General features: G+C 41.8%; 1 protein-coding gene across 1 annotated transcript in view; it reads right to left on the bottom strand.

Annotated features, from left to right (window-relative positions):
• TOP1 (DNA topoisomerase I) overlaps positions 1 to 24,693 on the bottom strand; it is a 66,931-nt gene that overhangs the window by 19,582 nt on the left and 22,656 nt on the right. Inside the window, exons 3-8 of the mRNA XM_054392130.1 lie at positions 17,436 to 17,538; positions 6,077 to 6,203; positions 5,443 to 5,501; positions 2,724 to 2,819; positions 1,513 to 1,588; positions 439 to 536 (exon numbers count right to left, since the gene is read on the bottom strand). Of these exons, the coding sequence (XP_054248105.1) occupies positions 439 to 536; positions 1,513 to 1,588; positions 2,724 to 2,819; positions 5,443 to 5,501; positions 6,077 to 6,203; positions 17,436 to 17,538 (559 nt within the window). The remainder of the gene's footprint in view (positions 1 to 438; positions 537 to 1,512; positions 1,589 to 2,723; positions 2,820 to 5,442; positions 5,502 to 6,076; positions 6,204 to 17,435; positions 17,539 to 24,693) is intronic.

Below are 24,693 nucleotides of genomic sequence, written 5' to 3'. Positions count from 1 at the left end.
GTAAGCTCTACTAGAAGACTGGCTAATACATCTGCACATCTTTGTATATTCCTGCTGAGAGTCCTAAGCCCACAAGATTTGATATTGCTCTGGAGAGCATCAGCAAGGAGCAGGTTGTGGGCACAAGAATATTGGTATCTGATAATTTTAAGTAGATTCTACATTCTAGAGATCAGAAAAAAATCCCAATGACCCCATGAACCCCTTTTACTTCTTGTCTTAGTCCTATCAGAAAAGGTATTCCACTTCTGCTTCAGAGGATGAACACAGTGAATCAGCTATTTATTTAGAGCTTACCAGAAGGTAAGCCAATTATTGAGAACAAATCCTCATGAATCAACAAAAGAGAAGGCCAGATGTGCTTATTCAGTCAGCATGGGGGGGTAACAGGGCAAGCCCAGGTGCAGAGGCAGACCTACCGCACTGACGTATAGTTACCATTTCCATTTCTGCTCCTCTTCTTTTTTCGGCTTCTTTCTCTTGTCTGCTTCAGGGACTTTCTTGTCTTTGCTCTTAGCTTTCTTTGCTTTGCTGTCCTGCAAAATGAGTAACAATCTGTTAGAACAAGCTGCTGTATTTCCCACTTTCCATGAAAAGAGGTTTTAAAACTGTAAGACTGTCTCTTGGGGTATATAAGTTTGACCACAAACAACTGATTTCCTGTGGCCTCACTACATAAACGTGCTCTGAGATCATCCTATTAAGTCAAAGTCTGCCGATGGTCCCACTTCTGTTTTAAGCCAAATTCTTTTATTTTACATTTGGGACATGCTAAGTGCAAAAAGCCAGGTTTCTGCCTCACCTGATAAGTAGCAAGTCTGGGCCAGAGTAACATGATTTTGTAGAGAAACACACTTCTTGGCTGCACTACTGTATCTAGTCTGGCAGATGCCTCAGAGTACACTCACGCCACTGAGGTGGCTTCTGGGAGCATGATGGTATGTGCTCACCAGAGAGACACTTCCAACGAATTAAAGAATTAACCAAGTTACCAGGAGGTGCTTGCAACATGCATCTCACATAGGTATCTTTGCTAGATGTGGAGTGGAGACTCAAATTATGGCTTCTCTCTCTTTGCCAAGTCCCTCTTCAAAGAAATTTCCACTCCAGGCTCTACCTAAAAACTTTAAGCATCTTTCTAGCAGCTGATCTTGGATTCATCTCCTCTGCTTGTGAACTGTGCCACATCATTTGTGCAATTACCATTTGTTGTCAGTAAGGTTCCTCCACCCTCTGTGATCTACTGAACATAAGAAGGGCATTGCCTGGAAGCTACATCTTGGTGGAATCATCTTCATCCATTGTTTTAGGAGTAGGAGAGAGTGTTTCCCTTTGTTTTTATACATTGTGGCTCAGATACATTAACCTGCAACGCAGCCAAGGATCTATCACACACAGCTTTGGCCCAGACTGGCCCCTGCCTCCTTACCCTTGAGAATCAGACAGCCCTACTCTACATGATTCAACACCAAATTGTCTTGAGCATAGAAACAAACTCATCTTTCACAGTACCTCTTCTTCCTCTTGTTTCCTTTTCTTTGCTTTCTTTATGTCTTCTGTTTTGATTTTCTTGGGTTTGTATTCAGCGCTGCAAGAACAAAAAGACCAACTGATGAAAACGATCAAATTTCCAGTACAAAAAAAATAAAGAAGCCATACAAAGTTTGTGTGCACAAGTTCACAATGTTTATGGCATGCTATGAATGAGTAATCCCTATATAGCAAAACAACCTCTACAAGTTTCAGACTGCTGAACTCAACATCTTTGATGGAGAACGGATTCCAAAGTAGCAGCCACCCAGTGATTACCTGGGATGACATAAGTGGGCTAAAACTTAGTGGTACGTTCTGTGTCCAACTATTTATCTGATTGTCAGCCTGGAATCTGCCCACAAGGCTCACTTTTTTTGCATCCCCTATTAGTTCAAACAATAGCAAAATTGACTACTGGCAACTTCTTAATCTTTCCACTGCAGACATGAGATGGGAGGTCACACAAACTTAACAGAAGGCAGCAAAAGATTACACAAAAGAAGTCACACCCATTGCTCTTGGAAACTGAGAACTACCACACAGGGACAGAATGCCACTATGGGAAAACCCTTCCAAGCCTTTAACTCCAGACTGCTAAGGTCACACTAAAGAGCTGGATGTACATAGATGGTGACAGATCACAGTGGGATGTATCTGACCTTTTCTTTTACTACACCAGGCAAACATCAGATTTAGAGACAAAAGTCCCCAGCATAACCCACAGCGTATTTAGACTCTAGGCAAACCACACTAAGCAGTGCAGGCAAATCTCCCCTCAGCCCCCAAGCAGGCTGACAATGCATTTTCTCCTTCTTGTGCAGTTATTTCTTTACCCAACAGAAACCACTGCAGCATCTTAGCTAGCTCTAATATCTCACTTGCTCAAATTTATGTTCTTCAGTCTTCATTGCTGTCTTTACCTACCTTCTGGGTTTTTTCTCTTTCAATAGCTCTGCAGCATTTCAGCAGTATCTGCAGAAGCAGGAAATGGCATTTTACCTTGGCCACCACAAGTATTATCTTTGCCTGGCTCAGAGATCTTGTAATAACATAAGGAGTCTGGTCTCAAACTTCCAGTCACCCAGGTGAACAAGTCTGTGCTGATGACCTGGAATCCCACCTGCTCCCTCAATGTTATCTTTTTAAGAAGAAAGGCAAATATCCAAGCCACCAGCACCCATGTCACTTACTCATCATCTTCTCGAGGTCTCTTCAGGGGTTTGGAGTCTTCTTTAGGAGATATATAAAACCCATCATCATCTGGCTCATCTTTAATACGTGGCGGACTACAAAAAGAAGCAAGAGAAGGTTGTTCTTACTTCAAAGAGGAAGTTTCTGGGAAGCCAGCATCAACTGTTTTAAAAAATGACCACCTGCAAAACAAGCATGTCTTCTGGTCCCCAAAGATCTGAGGTCTGTCATTCCCTGAATATCCATACACAGCGTAAGGAGAGGCTCATTCAGGCTCTACATATTTACCATGTCTCAAGCAACATCAAGATCAATTACAATGTGTGCCTTTGAGTAAAAACTGTAGCTTCCAGCACTTAAAAGAAAACTGAAATGTGTGTGTGCAGTCAGACATTAGTTAGTTTCAATTAAATATCCTTATTGAGCCTAATAAGTGAGAAAAAGATCATCAAGTAAACAAAGATCTGAAAGCTATTCCCATGAATCTCTGGCCAGCTAAATACTGAGGCATGTGAAAACCAGAAAAGGAAACAAAGGTTTGGCAAAGTTAAACTGATCAGTCTCTTTTCACTATCCAAGCTGTGGGAAGTAAACAATCCTGTCCCTTTCAACAGACCACAAATATTAAGTTAGGCTCAATGTTTTCAGCCATAATGTCCCAATACATCAGTAATAAGAATGAACAATAGACTCTCAGTGCAACAGAGTCTATCCCTTTAAACCAGCTTGTTATTTTTAGATTTCACAGAAGCATTTCACTTATCTTCATAAAGAAAAAGACATCTCAAAGAGTCCAAAATTACATTTTGAAGCACTTAGTGCTGCTCCAATCAGGTAGAAAAAGTAACAGTGCCATCCTGGGCTTTCCTATTCATATTCAATCAGCAATTACTAGATCAAATTGACTCAGTTTCCACGTCAACATGTGGATTTTAAATTGGCTGTGGGGGAAAAAAAAGAAAACAACCCACCAGCATTCTGCTTTGTAGATCACTGTCAGCAAGAGACATTGTGGAGTCTTATTTTAGCTGGTAATGTGTCTGTAAAGCAGAACAAGGCAGTTTGCTCTTTAACAGCCATAAAGCCACTGCAATCCTGGCAGAGGCAACTCAGGAAAAACAGATATGTGCTGCTCTAAGAAGCCATTTCTGTGGCACTGTCTGTGATTAACTGAGACACAAGTCTGCAGCACGTAGACAGTTGCAACACATCTATGGAAAAAGAGGATTTTTTCCCCATTTAATTTATTCTCCCCTCCAGGCAGAAATCTAGAACTACTGTTTATTAAGTTACTAGGAATTTTATCTAATTTATTTTAACACTGAAAGATTTCACAACATTTTGTAACAGTAGGGAATAAATTGTGATTATGTTAAAAGAAAGATGAACATTGCTCATCCTACCAAGTCTTAAGCAAGAAAATCAAAATCATCTGAGTGAGGGCATTCTTCTCTGATGAACTTGTAAAAAAAAAAAAAAATCAGCAGAAAAAAGAAGAAAGTAATTATTTTACTTATAGCCAGATTTTGATTCTGAAGAATGCACAATTGTGATGGCTCCTCCCTCCTCCAGGCTTTCCTTAAACACACTTAGAAGTGCTTAAGAAGCACTCTTGGACCTAGAAGATCCAGTGCCTTGATATGAGAACACCCAAGGCGAGACTAGCAGATGCCTGCAATTCTGCTGAATAGTAGAGGCTAGCAAGAGTTACTATTATCTGTCTCCTACATAGTGAAACACCTAAATGCCATTGCTTTCTATTTCCAGAGCATCCCCAAAAGGGCCTGGAGAGGGCGACTCTTCCCTGTGCCAAACCTAACTATCGAGTTTGCATCCTTGAGGTAGGAAAATGAAGCAGATGGAGAAACTCCTGTCAAGGGGACACGTTTAAAATACACAAAGAATAACTAATAGTAGGCAGGGACTAGACATGTGTCTTCTCCCAACCTCTCTACATCCACAGAACATGGTAAGACAGAAAGGATTTTGTTTGTGGATTCATGAAAGCTTGACTAGCAGATATGAACACATGCATCCACCACACCATAGACCTGCCATGTTAGTGGACAACATTAACCACTTTAAAAATAGCCAATGGCTGGATTTAAACAAGTCACAAGAGATCTCAGCTGACTAAGAAAACGTACTCTTCTAGCAATTGCTCAATTCAGGTTTTTAGTAAGCTTGCTTACTGATGACTGATCCAACATGTAAGTGAATGAGGTTCTATTATTAGCAGGAATTTATAGAGCAGGAAAGGCATCCAGGTATTTTTTGAAGGTATTTCTGATTTTACACAAGCATCTTCCTTGCTCATCACTCCTCTGCAAAGGCTTTAAGCTGTAGTCACTTGGAGCAGACACTCAGAAGCAATCTGGACTGTCTTTAAAAGGCTCTGTCTCCAGAAGACTGCCTGCAGGGTTCAAGTACCAATTTTACAACAGCTTTCAAGTCCAGTTACAAATGCTTCCATAGTTCAATCTGTTCTCAACAGAATTCAGCTACTTAATACTTGGACAAAGGCAGCATGTGCAGGCAAATACCAGATATTCAACAGCTCCCATCTTCAGTTACCAGGTAAGTAGATCAACTGCCAGTTCCTGTAATTGAGAACAATACACTGCCTGATGGAATCAAAAGCCTTCCAATTTTTTCCCAAGACCTAAGAAAAGTTGAGCTGTTACTTTTATCTTTCAGATCACAGATCTGATTTCTTACCTGGAAAAACCATTTTCCTTTTCCTTCTTTATTTTTATATCACCAGAAGATGATTTCATCTGGAAAACACAAAATGCCAGAGCTGATTAGCACCACTCACAGTACCTTACATGCCACACAGGCAAGATACTTAATGTGCAGAAGGAGCCGAAGGGCATTGTGACTGTATCTTCATCCCTTGTAGACCTTAGTGACCTACACAACACACCAAGAAGGCAACATTTTATGTAGTTCTTACTGAATTCAGTATTTTCTGGCACTCCAATTTCTTCAATAGATTGAAGTTAAGTGAATAGTTTGTTCTTGCACAGAATGAATTTGACCTGATTGATTTTCCTCCCTTGTCTCTGAATCTAAGCTTGGCGAAGTGAAAAGTATCAGGGGGAAAAAGGTGGAGCCAAGGGACACAGCTCCACTGTGGAATTGTTTCCATTCACAATACCTGCAGATAAAGCCCTAACAAGGTAAAAATCAAGCACTCCACAAACCAAGACCTGGGTTAGCACTGGGATAATCCTGCCCAGGTGGATTAAAACTTGGAAGTATAAGCTACCTCTAACCCACTGAGTTTGTACCATTTAGTAGTCAGAAACCAGAACCACCCTCTTTTGTTTCTCCTGCAGGAGATACTTACCTTCTCTTCCTTTCTCTTCTCCTTGTCTTTATCTTTGTGTTTGTCTTTGTGTCTCTCTGAGCTGCCATCTTTGTGTTTGGTTTTCTCCTTGTCTTTGTGTTTCTTTTCCGAGGAATCTTTGTGCTCACTGCAAGACAGGAGAGTATGTTTGCAGAGGAGAACAGGAGGAGATTTGACTAATACAGACAACTTCCAGCAATAAAAAGTCACAGATTTGGATGATTGCAAACCCTACAAAATAAGGGATCACCTTAACAGGAAGATCCACCATAGTCTCCTGTCACAAGGCATCAATTCTGCTGAGGAGGAAGATACCACAAAACCACAGCCACCAAGCTCTTTACTTCAGGAAAACCCCATCAGCCTGGATTGCTGAGGAAATCCACAGCTGCTACACTTAAAGCTCAACACTCTAGGCTGAATTCCCACTGGCTTTGCTTTTCCTCTTTTTCCCAGTCCATGTAAAAGGTCACTGGAATAGAGCCGCCAGCCTGTCAGAGCCCCTGTCAGCTTTTGCTCAGACAACAGTTTGTCATTGTAGCAGCTCTCATCTCTGGAACTTAAAGAGAAAACCGCTGATCTCTATTATTCCCAAACAGATGGGAAAACCGGAGCAAACAGGATATGCAGTGTCCTTGTGTTTATGCAAAGTCAAATAGAAAAGGCAGGAATAGTGCTGCAGTCCTCAGCCAGAACCGTTTCTTTAACCATGCCTCACCGCCACGGCCAGCCCAGCTCTGCTCGGCTGAGATGACCCTGCCATGCAGGACAGGAATTCAAAGGTGTTTCCAAGTGAGAATCTGGTCCACAACCAGAGTCTGCTGCTGCAGATAACAGCATTGAGAGTTTCAGACCCAAAATTCTTTAGTCAGAATAGAAGGAAAAAAGTCCACAAGGGGAAAAAAAAAAAAAAAAAAAAAAAAAAAAGGCAGCAGCAACCTTTTAAAAATCTGTTTCCACCCCCTTCTGATTTCTGAGACATTTGGGTAAATTTGGATCACATTTTCAAGTTTTTCTTATCAACCTGAGAGGCACATGCCTGTTTTCAGATGAAAATGAGTTCTCTCATGGAATGACTTGACTCTCAGAGCCAGAAAGTGAAGAAATGCTCTCAAGAGACTCACAACAGAGGCTGTAAGAACTGGTTACAAAGATTTGCAGCACTGTTATGAAAAGCCAAGGAGGAAGATAATTGACAGGGCTTCAATACACACGTAGAAGTTGTATGGGTTCCCTGAGGTCACTGAATGTCAAAGAGCCTGAAAATCAGGCCCTCTTTTACTGGGCACTGCTAGGAGCCACCTAAGCTGCATTCCTCATGCCTGCAGTTCACACTTCCCCTTCCTCAGCACAGCATTTGCCTCCCATCAGTACTGCTCTCTGAGATGCGCTCTGCTCCTCCTACACAATGCATGCAAGGCTTTACTAGAAATAAGCAGCTTTATTCCAGGTATTTCAACACTCAAGTGCAAGCCCAAACTTATCTGGGGGAACACAGCCCTGAAAAACAGCAAGCTGGGAACGCCGGGTAAGAGCATGACTTTTAAAAAACAATATATGGTTCAAGTCTCTTTTCTACCATAAAACAGATTGCAAAAGGGTTGAATGTTTGATGGCCACAAAGCAAAGCAGCAGATTAACCTGCTCCTATAAAGCTTGTGTGATTAAGAGGAAGGCAACCAGAGTCACAAATATGCCAGCCCACACCCAGCTGGAGAACTGCAGAGTAAAGTTCAGCATGGAGAGTTTCAGAGCCTCATGTAACACCAGCAAGAATGGACCCGAACCTGCAAAAGGCATAAATTATTCAAGCTCAGAGTAGCACACACTCCCATAAACGCACAGTGGCCTCCCAAACCTAAGCAGCTAAAGCATGAAAAATCCATCTCTGGAGGAAATCAGTAGATTTGTGTATTGTGTTGCATTAGAAGAGATCAGCAAGAAGGGAAAGCAGTTTCATTTTACCACTCCAGCAGCTTCTTTATACCACATATAAAGCTGTAAAGGAGTATTTGAACATGAAAAGGCAACTGGCACTCTAGAAATTCTAGAAATGTTGCCCATGAGGGAAGATTTAACAACTGCAGACTATTCTTACCCAGCAGATCGTGTTGTGTACAGTGTGATCAGGACATGCGAGTACGTACAGAGAATGCCCTGACACTGGATCTCAGAAACCCACGAGGTGTCTGCTACTCCTGCTCAGATTTGACATCTAAGTCTCTACTCTGTTTATTCATCAGTATCCCAAACTCAAGACAGTTATTCTCATTTACTCAATTAGATTCACTGACTGAAAGCACAAGCCCCATGCATGCTATTAATCCTTTTTAACCTTAGGAAGGTCTGGACACTGACTCAATATCTTGTGCTGTTATCTGTACACTGTGGACAGATAACATTTGCCAAGGATTGAAGTTTTACAGTTACAAAGCTTTATCATCATACAGGAAAATCCAAAATGAACACACACACAAGGCTCAGACCCATTTTGCTCTCTGCAAGTCTGCTTGTGTCTATTTTCTGACTCGTTCTTATTTGGTATTTAAATCCTACCTGAAATAACATGTTTTACTCAGACAACAATTTGCTTCTCTAAGCATAGTACACACTGCAGTCAAATCTCTAAGGTAAAGTTCATGGCAGTGTCTGCTGTTTGGGAGTTTGGAATAGCAATGAAAAAGAAGTTTCAGTTTTCAAAGGGACTGTACACATTTGCACTAGCACTAGCTTTCAGTACGCGACTGGGAGATCCCTGGGACATACAAAAAAAAAAACATGACTGAAAGCAAATTAATAGGGAACAATCTACATCTGCAAAGCTAATACTGAAAACAGCAGAAAATCCTATTAGCCTAGAGAATCAGTGACAAATTTCTGTGTATTGAATGCTTACAGAGTACATCGGGAATTAAAAAAGTGCTTAAAACCTCAGGCTTGCTTAAGCAGAAGTTCAGATGACATACCTTTCAAAAGCCTAAGTTGCCATCACTGAAAAGCTGTTACACAACTAAAGCTCAAGCTTTTCAGCACTGCAGTCAGAACCAAGAAGTCTGGATTCCTACCACAGTCTTAGTTGTTGGGTTTCTTACATGTTTTGCATCACAAGACTATCCTTGCCCCTTTGCTCTGTAGCGAACAGTAAACTTCTCACCAAAGCAATGTGGGCTCAGATAACTCAAGGAAACTGTTTCCAGTTTCACTCTGCAGCTTCATTTTCAAAACAACAGTACTGGTAGCTAGGCCCTGAGGTCCTGCATGCTGCTGCTGCTGAGATGTGACTGGAAGAAATTCCCCAGATAAAAAACTAATTTCATGTGCTACTGACTCCAGTGTAAAGAAAGAGCATAAATCTCTTTCCCTGCTTCGCAGGCAGGCTTCTTGTCAGCCTTGTGTGCTTCCAGGTACTGGACCACAGCTCTGACTTCCACAACTCAGTCCAAAATTTTCTGACACATGCAGGGATGAAGGCATGTGCCTCTCTTCCCTAAGAGGGCCTGAAATCTCCACCTCCCAGAAAAGCTCATTTGGAAACATGCCAATAACAAAGGCCTTGTGCAACAATCCTGACAAGAGTAACTTTTTGTTTTTATCCAGCAAAGCAAGCTGCTCAGACACTAACCTCAGTCGGCAAGCTGAGCTGCTTTGGTCTTTCATCTGGCTAAGATACTTAGCAAGCCTCAGGGGGAATGCAATTGAACCACCACACTAATCTCAAAAGAGAAGATGACAGGATGCCATCCTTACCCTGAAGAAGGACTTTCAGCCTTCCATCAGAAAGCTATTTCCAGACAACACCAAAGCTGTTATTAGGAGGCACTCGGAACAATTTAAAGATCAGAAGTCTGTCTTACTGGTTGATTCAAAATTGAAAGTCACTTTTCTTTAAAGAAGCCAAACAACATGGTCTCAAGACTGCATGCACCCAGATAATTTTATCCTGAATTCAATTCTTGGAGCACTGTAGATCCTCCGTTACCTTTCCTGCGCATACCCCTTTGCCAACAAGCCAGCTTGAAGTCAATGAATTCAGGCAGCTAAACCCCCATAAGACAGAGGGAAGCTTCAGCGCAGGTTAGCCCTACAAAAAGAGGGTAACTGGCTCAGAGAACAGTTGCCAATGATCTGTTTTGGAAATCTTCAGCCTTGCTGACAAAAGACCATTACAGATGAACCACTGCAAAAGCACTCCAAGGTGCTCAATGCTGACAGCCTGCACTGTTTGTTTTTTAAAGGTAAAAAAGTACAGCAGGACACCGTATGAATACGGACAGGTCCAGGGATTACATCACCTAGAGACAGATCATGGTACCGCCTTAGCTTAGACAAAGCCAGCTGAGGAGAAATGCAGCTCCTAAAGCACTCCAGCCTTTTTGCTAGCTTATTCAGTATCTTTCATTTAGGGTTTTAGTGTGAAACAAGGGCATCTGGAGCCCTTGGAGAGCTCAGACTGAAGCACATGAAGCAGCAAATGCAACAGCAGCAGCCATTTCCCTTGAAAGCATGGCTGTATCTCCCAGTGAGGATGTCTGCAGGAGGACAGAGGGAGGGGAAAAGAGGACGGGGGGAACAGGCACCTGGCAGCAGCTGCTCAGGGTGTGATCACATGGGGAAGTCACAAGTGGAAAGTGTTTCCAAAGCACGGCAGATGTGCAGATCGCAGCTTCCCCCTTCAAACCACCACAGCTTCGCAGTAATTTAATACTGCATTCTTCAGGTGCCATTTATGGACGTTAATAATCCCTTCCCAGGCCCTTTCCATTCCAGCTTCACAATCACAAGCTGGGAAGGATGGCTTATCTAAAGTGTCTCTTATTTCCTCTCTCTCATATTCTCAGCTGTAATTAGGTCGTGACTGGGAATCTGCAACTAGCAGGCACCAGCGCCTGCCGCAAGCGGAGCTTTGCTTGCCTCCTCGGGAGCTGCTGCGGTGCAGCTGAAGCGTAAAATAACAGTGAGCTGTGATTTTAGTGAAATCTAAAACACAATGGGGATAGAGCATAGGTTAGGCTGCCCATGTCTCCTTTGACGTAATACAGTATTAATGGAAAACCATGATCATATTCAGCTTAAGGCATAGCAAGGAACGGCTGACTGTGCAGGAAGCCTTTCAGAAACAGAAGGCACACCAGCAAAGGACAAGTTTTCATCTGGCTTGCAGTATTTTGTGCTCACTGCTAGAGGTTTATCATATGGTATTGCAGGGAATGAACACGTGAGCCTCAATGGTTCTGCTGGGATTTCAGAGATACAAGGGGAAAAAGAAACCCTGAAACTGCTTTTCCCAGAGTTAAAAGGAGTCTTTTCACCTGTTTTCACAGATAATAGATCAAGTCTTCAGCAAGAGGAACAAGATAAAAAGCCAGACTCATCAACAGCTGATAAAAATATTAGAAATTAGAACTATATTCACACATTGAGAGGAGGATCAGGTTTAGCAAGCACCTTCTATGGATGTGTAAGAATCAGACTACCAAACAAAAAGCAAAAATTGTTACTACTGCAAGGCAGTGTCACATGAGAAAGCTGATCAAGGTGAACTCAAATGGAGAATGAGAGCAAACCCACCCACACTAGGGAGCAGGGAGTGCTGAATTATGAAAAAATTGATTTTTTCCCCCCCATGTCAGGTATCCCTGCCTCTTTCTACCCCCCCCAGTACACACAGTCCTTCGCAGTTTAGGATCACATAATCAATCAGCAGGTATGCAAGAAGTATGAACTGAAATTTATCCTGATTCACAACTAGCAAATGCCTGGAATCTGTGTTTTTCCTAGCAAAACCATAAAACTCAGAAGATGCCAGTGAAGATCAGGTCTATAAATCCCTTATGTGTTCCATGCTTCTGCTCATCTCAAGCTGTGATCACAAGAGATTCAGCAAATGGAGGAAATATGCAATCTGACAGAAGATTTTCTTCCTGTGGCTCAGCTGCTTGTCACATTGACAACACGGATCAGTGCTGCAGGAGCAGCCTCTTTACTCCCATTCCCTGTCACAGCCATTTCTGCCCTCCATGGTCTACTGGCAGCCCACACTCCACGCACAAAGCCCAAGACACCTGGCAGAAAGACACTTGTTACTGTGAGCACTTCTAACCCTATCTCCAACAAGCCCTGGCTTCAAAGGACCCACGATTTCCTTATTTGACATGGTCTCCTTGTTTGAAACACTCATCTCCCACAGATCAGAAACCTATTGCCATGTCAGATGTGCTTAATTTTATTTTTTTTAACTGCTGACAGTTGTATTTAATGGGTGTGTGTTAGATTTTCTTTTGGGGATTGGGAAGAAAATGGCTGGGAAAAGGAAAACACTTTGCTTGGCAGAGATTTGCTTGATAGGGATGTGGATTTATTCTTTGATATAGATTTTTCTTCAGTGGGCTTTGCATTTTCTTTCTTTGAGGGCTGATATAGAAGATCTGAGGCACACAAATGTTCTCTCCCAGTTTACTACAGCTGTAAATGAGTGGTTAAGACACAAAAGTGTCATCTTGTGAGTGGGAGAGGAAGAAAGCAAGAAGCAAAATTAAGAAGTTATATACTCCACACACTTCTGCCACACAAAATCAAAATTATCTATTTTGGGTATTTCTGAGACTTATCTTGGCAGTTTAGATCCTTCAAAGTCTGGGTACAGGAAACATTTATTCTCCTGCATTGGAATTCTGCCTTTTCGATGCAGGTTTTATTTTCAAAGCCTTTTTTTTAAAGCCCAGGGCAGAAAATCACAAATTGCCAAACTATTACATTCAGACATAAAAATGCTCTGCCTCCAACAGCACCAGACAATGCTCTCAAGTGTGCACAGTGACCAATGAATGCAATCAGGGGACTTTTCACACACTCTCTAACAACATCACACGGAGGTACAAACTCATGCTTCACCACCACCAACTTCTGCTAAAGTACCATTCAACCTCTTTGAAAATTACCAAAGACAGAGCACATCTTTTGCAGCAACACAGCAGCTTTTCTGCAGCACACAATGGATTCTTCCCAAGATTTATGTGCAGTTCTGTTAACCTAAGATGAACTTTTCTAAAGGATTCATTTTCAGTTTTAGCAAGAGGGGATAGGTTTTTATCAAGTGCTCTAAAAATTCTCCACACAGATAAAAATTCCACATTGTTACCTTGGAATTCTTTTTCTGTTTCTGTTTCATTTCTAATGGAGTAATGACTATTTTTCACTCATTTTTCACTATTGAAGGAGAAACTTGAGGGCAAAAATGGAGGTTTTTCCTGCAAAATTCTTTTGTGGACATATATCCCTCATCAAAATAGCTGTCACAATCCTCATGCTCTGTTGCAGCCCCATAGAGCTGAGTTCAGGTGATGTTTCAGCTACAGATGGGAGGCATTGGATGAACACAGTACAGAAACAGCAACACAGCGACACTGCTGTGGGGTTTTGAAATGGCTACTTTGTCAACTCTGTTTATATAAACAAAACTTTCCAACCAGTAGATACTTTACAACGGGAGTGAGGATGCAAACTTCTTGTAATAAGAGGTTCACCACTTGGTCTTCCTGCAAAGGGCTTAAATTGCTGTCAGACTTACAAGACGGATTTTTCTTTTACAAAAAGACAAGCATCGCAAACTCGCTGGTGCCCAGCTGCTGTCAGCAGTATGCTACCTAGCAGATATTATGAAAAAAAATAAGCACTTGAGGTGTCCCTTCAAGGTGAAGATGCCATTTGAACAACGTGAAAAAGTAACTGCTTTTTGAAAGAACATTGTGATACAGAGAGAGGGTCAAGACAACTAATCCCTTGGTAGGGGATTTTGTTGCCAAAAGCAAGGCAAGTGTGTCCTGGTGAAAAAGTCCTTAGCTGCACAAATGAAAAACTTGGAAACTATTTTTTCTAACCTCTCTGAAAATCTTCCAAGCAAAGACTTTCCATGGGTTGTGAACTCACTTGCTAAAAATCTAAAACTGTAACGCTTTCAGGTTCCTTGCAGGCACCACTGGCTTATACCAAAGAAGATGGACGTTTACCAGCTCAGGGTCAAGAAAACCCTTTGCCTAAGTAGTGGATGAGTTGAAAAGTGAGGATCCCTCTGTAGTAGGGGTACAGCCAACAATGCACTGCCCCCATTTGCATCCATAGCATATCCATGCATGAAGAATCTTTCAGCAATGAAAAACTACAATTAAGTATCAAAATAAACTGGCCCTAGAACCAGGCCTTTGAGTGGCTCTGTGACAAAGAGCTAAGCCAAGATTTTCAAACTAATGAAGCACAAGCAAACACAGAGCCCTGACTCTTCCTTCCCCAAGAAGAATTTTGCTTTTTTGTCTTGTTATATAATGGCTAAGAGCCCTTCTAGAAGTGGATACTTCTCCAATATTTCCCCATGAAGCAATTTACTTCCTTCCCACTGCTGGTAAAATTAAAGTCTATTAAAAATGGCGATCAAATGCTCAGTGCAACACATCTGCTTGGCAGTATGACAGTGATGGACACCAGACAGTCATATAGTCAATTCTAAAATTCAAGCTTTTTATTCATTTTGGCTCTGTTCAGGGAAGCGTTTTGGTACAGTGACTGTAGTAATGGAGCTCAAACTGACACTCAGCTTTCTTCAGTCCTTCTCTTCTGGCTTCTGCCACCCTTGGATTCACACCTTCCACGTGAACATTTGGCAGTCGCCTGCGCACAAGCACATGTTCCATTCAGGTCCTTCGAGTAGCTCCCCTCTCAGCAATACCCTGCTCACCACTGTTCCAACTCCACCCCCATGTGAGCTGCTGGGCTATCTCTGTCACAAGACAACAGCTATCTAAAAAAACCTAATTCTCATAGAAAACTTACATTCATGCAATTAGGGGGATAATAGCTATATTAAAGAATTTTGGACAGAAATGCTTAAATGTCAATTGTGAGGTCAGTTACTTCTGTTTGTCTTAGAAATCAGCTGGCTTTGCACAGTGAGCAGCTACGTACTCTGAGCATGAACTGGGCAAGGAAGGTTTCAGAGCACTCCCAACGGAGTGATCCAACCAGAGCAACACAGGTATCTTCCCTCACTACCACCTTCAAGACCAGATCTCATGATACAATACAATGATACATTCATTTTTAAAGTATTGGATTTGAAAGGCAGAAAACACACTACAGAAAACTTCCACAAACTGTGGACTCAGCCTGGAGAAGTGAAAGCCCCACCTCACGGAGAAGCAAAGCAGTATTATAGATAGCTGGAGAAACTTTTTTTACAGATGCAGGGAACAAGAGGATGAGGACGAGGGACCGGCTTCAAAGCAGGAGAACGAAGAAATTCTTCTCCATGAGGGTGCTAAGGCACTGGAACAGGTTGCCCAAACAAGCTGTGTAAGCTCCAAACCTGGAAGTGTTGAAAGCCAGATTGGATGGGGCCTTGGGCAACCTGGTCTAGTAGGTGGTGTCCCTGCCCATGGCAGGGGGGGTGGAACCAGGTGATCTTCAAGGACCCTTCCAACTCAAACTGTTCTATGATTACACAATCACTACTCAAAACACACCTTCAACAAAACCCCTGCACATTTGCACTCAGTCACACCATCCATGTAGGTGTATCCCTAATGGGACTCAAGAGTTGCAGGATATTGTGCTCACAGGACAAATGAAAACTTAACAGATAATTGAGGTGACTGGAAGGCTTCAGGCACAGTGCCAAGAAAGCTTTCCTTTCATATAGGGATTTCAAAGCAACACTGCAGGGAGGAAGGAATTACTCCAAGATAAAGCGTAGCATGATGACATCTCATGAGCTTGGCCTCACAAAACATATTAGCCATTCTTATCTCCTTCCCATTGTTTTGGCATTTATTTTCTACACAATCAGTAGTGTGCAGCTTCAAGCTGTAAGCCATAATTAGTTCTTCCAGTTAAAAATACACTGACCACTTCCAACTCCTACACAAACACAGCCAAACCATTAATAAATCCTGAACATTTAAAGACAGTGCTTACACCACTTCTTGCAAAAGAATGGACGGCTGCAGAAGAGTGTTTGGAAATGTAAGAGAGTCAGTTTTGGGGTGCCTGCTTAAATATCAAAAACACAAAAATCAGAAATCAAGGCAGTGTAGATATATGATCAAAGAAGGGTGCAAACAATGTGTCCAAAGCATTTCCTATTTGCCATGGAAGCTGGTAAATGCTGCAGGTTATTTGGCCTAGATCTTTTCTTCCCCTTGTTATCCATTTACTTTCAAAATAAAATGAAGAAATGTATCATGGAACAGTAAGGTTGCGTAACTACCCAAAAGGTCACAAAAAACTTGTAAGTGTGACCCCAATAAAGCAAACCCATTGCTCAGCACAGAATCCCTCCTTCTTTCCATGATTCTTTTTAATAGGAATCACTGTTAACATGAGCTTTTTAAATTGATTTTTAGACTGTGTTATTGCATAAGCACCCATAGCATAATCACTCTCCTCCATTCACCAAGTGTTACAACAGAAGCTTACCCTGCAGGGACTGTTTCTAGCAAGATTCATTGTCAATGTAGGCCCCCTGGCACTTGCACATCAGGAGTTACAACTAGGAAAGCTTTTCTGAGTAACATCCTGTGTGTGACGTACTTGGCCTTTCCCCATCACACCAAATCACCAGGGACAGACCTGCATATCCTGGTTCTTGCAGGTCACAGCCGAGGCTAGGACTGTGGAATTCACCACCACCTCCAGAGCTACCGGTCATCACAGTAAATAAGTGTTTATGTTGACAGTAGATGATATGGCAGGTGACTGGTGTGAAACACCTTCCCCATATTGTGGCAGTGTGGTGTACCAATCACATGAGATTACAGCATGCAATCCTTTCAGATTCAACACCTAACCCAGCAGAAGTTCTTAACGCTGCCTCACAGTGTTGAGATGTCCAGCCACTGTCTGAGGATATCACCCATCATTGTGGGCAACAATCTTTCCAGATACTTCCAGTTAGGACGCTGTGTAGCGTCATCAAGTTCACCAAAGCTAAACCAGTGGGGTTTACACCAACATTCCTGAGAGATCGAAGCTTCTGACAAACAATTGGAGTCTCACACACACACAATGATTATAAACAAAATTGATCAACCTTCCTGAAGTCAGGGCTACGCTAGTTTTCAATGCCTGGAATAACTCTAAGCTACAACAGTCTTTTGGATATTGGTATTGGCTCACATCTGCAAGACACAGCTTCAGCTACCCATATGCAAATGCAAGCAATGCTACAAGTCAGGATTAAAGCACCTACACTCATATAAACCACGCTCAAAGTAAAGCAATTCCGTCCTCACGTATCATCAGAGTAATTCTTGTAAGGCTTCATGTGCAACGCTGTTTTAGCCTATGAGGACTTCATCAGCTTTTTCCTCACCTATTACTGTGCTTGGACTTTTCCCGGTCTTTTTCCTTGTCCTTCTTGTGCTCTTTGTGCCGGTGTTCTCGGTCTTTGTGTTTATCTTTGTGTTTGTGAGAATCTGCAAGCAGAGAGGCAAAAACAATTAAGAAATGAAGTTGGGAGAAAACTCCATGCCTCCCTCATGAACCTCTGCATTTTTCCCCACCCCCTACCAGTATTTTCTGTGACTCAAAACTTGTAACAAAAAATCTTAGTTTCAGGGTCCCTAATGGATTGATTGTTCTTGGAGCACAAGTTGATTCATCTTGGCAACAGCTGCATTTATATGGCCTTCAGTTCAATGACCCTTAAATGCTTTACAGACCCTGAAGAAATGCAACCTTTGTTGTTAAATAGGTAGATACGGCTACCACAAGCTCAATCCTGTTTGGCAGATGGGAAACTTAGCTTCCTATGCCTCTAAGTATTTCACGTCAAACAGATTAGAAGGATACAGGAACAGAGCATAAAGCTGAAGCGGTAGCCTGCTGAATCCTGGAGTTTACATTGCTGCTTCCACAAGTATCTTGTCTAGACAAAGTACACCCTACACCCCAACCTCTCAAACTAAAATCATCTTATTATCCCCAACAACACATGACAAGACAGGCACATAACACGGGAAAGGAGGAGTAATGAGGAAAACGGAAAGGTGAAAAGAGGACTAGGAATTCTCTCCTTGTTCTTATCTTCTCCAGAGACACCTCCCTCAAATAATAGCCCCACCAAGAAAATCCAACATGACAGCTGTAATGAGTATGTGCTGGTGGTAACCCACCTACACAGGTTAGGACTGGTCCAAATTAAGTGACAGGTCAGAAATGGGAGATGGCACTCAAGTGAATCTACATGAAAACAGCCATTTTATCGCTGTCAATTTCCACACTAAGTGAGATTTCCCATCCTCAGTGACAACTGTACTGTGTAAAGTCCTTTTGAAGCACCTAGGAAATAGATGCACTGCAGAAAAAGAGTAACAGAGTTGAATTGTAAATAAACTATTTACAAGCATCTTTAGGCTCCTAAATGTTATTTATTTGTAGATCAAAAAGGAGCCGAGGCTGAGTTAGCACCTCAAAAGACACTGTCATTTACAGACAAGGTCACTGCAACCCTGTGAAGAACATGTGCATGCCCAAAGACTCCCCCAGTTTTACTGGGACTTGTTCATTTTACATTTAAATTCTTAAAACAAGTAAAATTAAATAAGCCTCTCGAGATACCTAAAAGGCTGTGCTGACTTTGGCAACTGTTTCCAGACTGGAGCAGCAGAATTTCCACCCCAGATCTTGGATGTAAGGTATTAAATGCTTAATTAATTGTAAAGATGTTACTGTGTCTCCAAAAAGGCTACTATTCCTGCACCAAGAACAGGAAACTGCGACACAAGGATTTTGTGACTTTCACAGTCACATGGGAAATGTGCTGCAGAGCCAGGAACAAGCCTCATCTTCCTGACTGCAACTCTCTCACCACAAATTCATTTTTCTCCTTAACTGACACCAGCTTTTCTAACCTCAAAACATTCAACTGGTTTTAGTGGAAACACATCCACAGTCACATATACACAGAACATGATTTTAATTGATTGCTTTCTATAACTTCAGATATTGGTTTTAGACACCTGCAGTAGCATAACAAAATAATGTATGAATGCTGACACCGAACCCTCCAATTTGCCTTCTGCATGTCCTCAATCCTCCTGAATGTGGTGACACTCTAGTGCTTTGCTGTACACAGTACATACACTTAAAGCACAAGATTTAGTTTGCTGTATTTTGATATACAGGCACGTGGCAGGTTATGTGGAACATTTGGAGTTACAGCACAGAACACCTAAAGGTTTTCAAGTACCTAGACAGCAAACTCTGTATTTCACAGCAGGCAAAGCTTTGCAGGCATTGCTGGCAAACTGTGTGGGGACTGGACACCTACACTCTCTGAACTGCCAAGAAGCAATTTCTCAGTGCCCTTCTTCCCACCAGGACAACACACATTTCACTGGCAAAAACGTTTTCACAGTGCGTTTCACACTTAAGAGTCTTCAGTTCAGCCAGGAGCTAGAAGCTCAGGCTGTTTGCAAACTGCCTGGGTTTTATTCCACAGAGATTTTACTCACAGCCATCTATTTACACTTGATGAATAGGTAAATTGCAAGAAAACCCATCATGATGCTATACATAGAACTATGTACACTCATTTTATACCGTACTCACTTTCTTAGGAGTCATTTTTTTCTACCCGCCAATTGCTGGAATGCCATGCAACTGAGCTCAATGCTGTTTGTTCTCTTTATAGCTTAGGAACATGAGATTATTTTTCACCAAAAAGTGGGAAATGGAACAATTTTCTACCCTGATCACCAGATTCCCTTCCAGCCGACTTTTCAGATGACATTAATATTTGCTCTTGAAAGCTGTTCCAGGGCGATACCCTGGAAATGCTGGAGTCAGACATTTATTTCCTCAATTCTCTGCACTGCTTAACAACCATTTGGTATTTTCAGACAATTAAAGCCTGGTACAGCAGCAAAAAAAGTGCCTGAGTAGTTCACCTAGCTCTGCTCACTAGTATTTGTCATCACTCATCTTTCCTTTACTGTCTATGACAAGATTTCTAGCAGGAAGGTCTTTCACAGAGGTGTCCTGGCTAAAAGGCAGGCCAAAAGGGCTGGGGACAGGAGGTTGTGTGCATGAGCTCGAAAGCAGAAGGAAAAGCTGGTAGGAGAGCTTTCACCCACATGCAGTCAAGTCTGGATTAGTACTTGGCCTCTTGCACTGGACACCACTTTTAAATTCAGTACCTCCACAGGGTACCTCCCAGACAGGACTCCTAAGGGTTACTCTGGAGTATTTGCCTAGTGTTCAGACTCAGCAATGTTGTTTTCTGACACAATGCCAGGAGGCAGGTTGAGGATGAAGACTTCAAAAGCATTTACTGAATAGTCTTCAGGTGACATATGTACACCTTCAGAAGGCAATTAAAGCCCGTGGGATCTGCCTTTTTTTTTTTTTTTTTCTTGTGGGCAGAGAGGAATGAAGTTCAGGGGACTAGATCACTAGAAAGGACAGAGTTCTTTTCATGACATATCACACAAAAATGTTTTGTTCAGTCAGGCTTTATCTAGGAGTCCAAGTTAATGGTTATTTGGTAGCTGGCATGAAACAAGTTTAGCCATTTCACTCCAGTGTACCCACTTCACAGAAACCAATATAGCATCACCTCCAACTGAATTACACTGGCAACAGATGACCAAATTGGGAGCAAAACTAAGACACAGTGGGCCACCTCACATCAAACCTCATCAACACAGAAGCAATCAACAGAAGTGCTCCTGTCTGCAATATATTTTCTTTGATATATTTAGCATACTGATTCCTAGAAGAATCTTCCAGCCTCCAGTAACTCCCTCCCAGCTTGCAGCTGATTAGCAGTTGACTAGATCCAGCCTCTCATGAGCTGCCGAATGAGGTCAGACACCATCACACATTCACATTTGTTTCCTGCCTTTTATGTCTTCCATGAAGCATGTCTGCTCCCTTTAACACTAAACAAGGAGACAAACACTATTTCTTCTCCAAAAGCATTAGTAAAATCCACTGTCTACCACAAGCAAAATTCAAATCCCCAACAAGCTCATGTGGTATTTCAGAAATTTAAGTGTCTCATCCAAGCATCAAGGTTATAGTGGGGATTGAGGTTATGCTCACTGGGCAGGGATTCATTACCCCTGAGGCTCTCCCTTCAAGTATCTTCTAACCCAAACAGAGCTTTTGGCATCTCTTCTGTTCTAGAAAGCTTGATGTCTCTGGCACTAGATCTCTGTCTGTAAACGCCGAGCCTGGTATGTCTCCAAAAGATTACTGCAGTCCTCTTACCATTCCTGCCATCCCTTGTACCTCCAACAATCACGAGCAGTTCTGCATTTTTGTCTGTTGATTCATCTTTCAGCTCTTGTTTAATTACAAGCATGCCTGATTTAAGGATGGGAAATTCTAAGCACTTTTAGTCCATGGCTCTGTTGCGTTCTCTCCACTGTGAAGTCTCAGGGGAAAGGCTGAGTCATAACTCTATTTGCAATACTTGTGTGTAGGTATTGCTAGAACAGTGCAGTTTTACTCTTCACCCAGGAACAGAGCTGTTAAAAGGTTAGGCATCTCTAGCTACAGCACAACAGGAGCAGAGATGCAATAAAAGACAACCCTCCTTCAGTGAGCAGTTGTCACTTGAAGAGTACAAAGGGACAGCAAAGGGGAGCAGTCTCCTTTCACAGTGAGGACAACACAAGCTTAACAGATTAGTCTGCTGACAAAACAGTTACGTGGGACTATACAGTTTTCATTTGTGGGACAAAGTAATTTGCTTTTAAAACACCTCTGAACAGCTTTCTCCACACAACCTTCCAGAAAAGGTTGCTTACATATCACAATCCAGGGAAGCAGCCCTACTTCCTGTATTAATATTTCAGTTTGGACATCAACTTTTCTAGTAAAATACTAAAATCACAGAGTTCTTGTACACCCAGTCAGTACAGGATGCTACAGAAGGCATTTTATCCCATTTCCGTGTTATTCCATTTTCATTAGAATTCTTTTTCTTTTTAAGAACTGAGGAAAAAGATGTGAGCAACAATCCCATCCTTCTCTCTTCTCCTAAATTAAGTGAGATGGCTGGCAAATTAACACCTGGTAACCCCAATTTCTGTTCAACAGTAGCATTTCCAGATAAATCTATTAGCCTTCCATACTTCTGTCTTTCAGTTCACCTTCTTCTAAGTTTTTGTGGGCACAATTTGAAAACCTCATTAACCTGCTTACAGAAAGGTTGCTGCCAGAGATTTTTGTTCTTTTGAAGTGTTTTACTGAGTTTGGGGGATAAGGACTTTTTGTATTTTTCTTCTGGTTCCAGCAACACCCCAACTGCTTCTCCTTGCAGTGTAGAGATACCTCAGCTGGTACATATTCTGGCATTTTATCTGTTCATGTGTCTCTAGACTGACAGCCCAAAAAGGAGATTTAGGCTTACTTGATTCTCAGGACTGAAGAATCTGAAGACACAGCATGAAAAATTCATCATGTTACCAACTAAGAAAAACATTTTTAACTTCTTGTTACTCCAGTAACACTTCCGCTTCGGATGAGTGGCTGGAATTTCTGCTCAATTTAAGTCCAATGTCTTGATATTAGTTATCAGTTAAAAGAGAAACGTGGAAGCTCTGAAGACTTTTTCAGGATCACTGGTCTGTATGAGCATGGTGCTGTCTCTATTGCCAGCATATTCAGCCATTCTGAACATAAAGCATGAGCACGAAGCCCTTTATTATCAGCACAGAGGACGTTTGATGAAACTAGCAGGATCTTTTCAGCTTCTCCTCTAGAAAGGAGAAGAAAATCTTCAAGACTTCTCTAGTTCCACTGCTAAATTATGCAGCTCAAAAGTAATTCCATAACACTAGATTTGGTTCAAAAGATGGTCAAGTTCAAAAACTTCTTAATAGCCTGCCTCTCACCCGAGGACTGGTTCTCAACAAAACCTCTACCTCCATGTTAGACCATTTGTACCACAGCTGCATCGTTTTCAGTCTTTAGGCTGTTTGCATCACAGCAGGTGAGAAAGAATAAGTAAGCAAAGTAAAAAGACCGTGCAAGGTAAATGAGACCACTTCACTGATTTTTCTTCTCCCCAGCAGGCTCTCCTCAAAAGCAGTCATCTTAAAACTACAGATTATCAGAGAAAGCCTCTTACTTTCAAGTTACTCAAATTTCATCGTGTTACTATTTATTTTGCCAAGTCTGGTTCCATTTAATTTCTTACAAAAAGATTACTAATAAAAATATCAAGATTCAATTGTTGAAACAATGCCAAGAGGAGCTAGGAACGCTTAAACACATGAATGTGGTTCAAGGTGTCTAAAATACCTGGCAGAGAATATGTATTTTTGCCTCAGAGGTCTGATCAATGATTTAGTATTGCACAAACTTTCACAATACACAGATTCTATCAGTGAGTAGAAAGACTGTAACGTTTAGTCATTATCCAAGATCTTTGAGATGAATGGTGACATGATTAGCAGATCAGCTAAAGAGGCAATGGTAATCCCACCTGTGAAGATTGTTCTGTGAGGTTCTGGTCAATTTCTAAGATGTTCACCTGACAAAGTAATTACTGTGCAGAGATGAGAAGCTCATTTGCAGACCTCCCATGGCTCAGAAGAGCAACTGTATAGAGAAAGTGGCATGGTCTAAGGCACAGGGGATCAGACGCTCAGCTGTCAGACAGGTTAAATCTTTGGATTAGTCAAATGACTTTACATGTTTTGATTTAACAGTTTTAGAGTACAATAATCACAACTAACTAGCACAGAAGAGGTTTGAACTATCCTAAATAATTTGTATTCTAAATGGAGGAAGTCACAGTATGATCACAGTGCTCCAGCAATTGATTAGTGTTTCTAGGGTTTTGTTTACATGGATTGCCATTGCTGAAGAATGGGAAAAAAAAAGGGGGGGGGGGCAGGGGGAAAGACAGACAGAAAACAGAACTGCATCCAGGTATCAGAAATAACACCTCTCCCAATAAAGCTGGGCAAATTGGAAGAGAAGAGAATGTAGGTATGAAAGATACAGAAACTGGTAAACATCTAAGTGCAGCTAGAAGCATCATAAGCAGAAAAACATACCCAGAAGGCACTGCTGAGAGAGAGATGATGGCATTGTGGATGATATACGGGAGCAGAAAACCATAATCTAAAATAAACTTCCCATGTGAAACTGGATATGCCACTTACTGGCATAATGGCACTATTTACACAACTACAGACTACACAGCAAAGGTACTGCAAGTCTGTTTGCTGGGCTGATCTATTTCTCCAATACCTGACTGCAAAGCATTTGGAATCCTGAAATGAGTGATCAAAACAGCAAGACCATGATTTGTGTCCCTATAACCTGAGAATGAAATTCAGCAAGAGAAGTGGGACCTGGGTTTTCAGTAGGTGTCAAGAAAGGAAAGAAACTACAATGATCCTGAAATGAGACTGCGAGGCTTCTGCTTCCTCATTCAGAGTGCCATACTTAGCAGCACAGATACACCTTTCAAAAGCAGTTTGACGTGCAATCCTTTAGCAATGTTGAAAGACATCTCCACAATCAACATTGCTACAGAAAGCTATTTCTAAATCCTTAAAATCCTTGTCTAAATCACATTCAAATGTAGTATGATTACTGCACTATCA

The sequence above is a fragment of the Indicator indicator genome, chromosome 24 (assembly GCF_027791375.1).
Source record: "Indicator indicator isolate 239-I01 chromosome 24, UM_Iind_1.1, whole genome shotgun sequence".
Taxonomy (NCBI): domain Eukaryota; kingdom Metazoa; phylum Chordata; class Aves; order Piciformes; family Indicatoridae; genus Indicator; species Indicator indicator.
The sequence above is the reverse complement of the archived record's forward strand: the minus strand, read 5'-3'. Positions and strand labels throughout refer to the sequence as shown.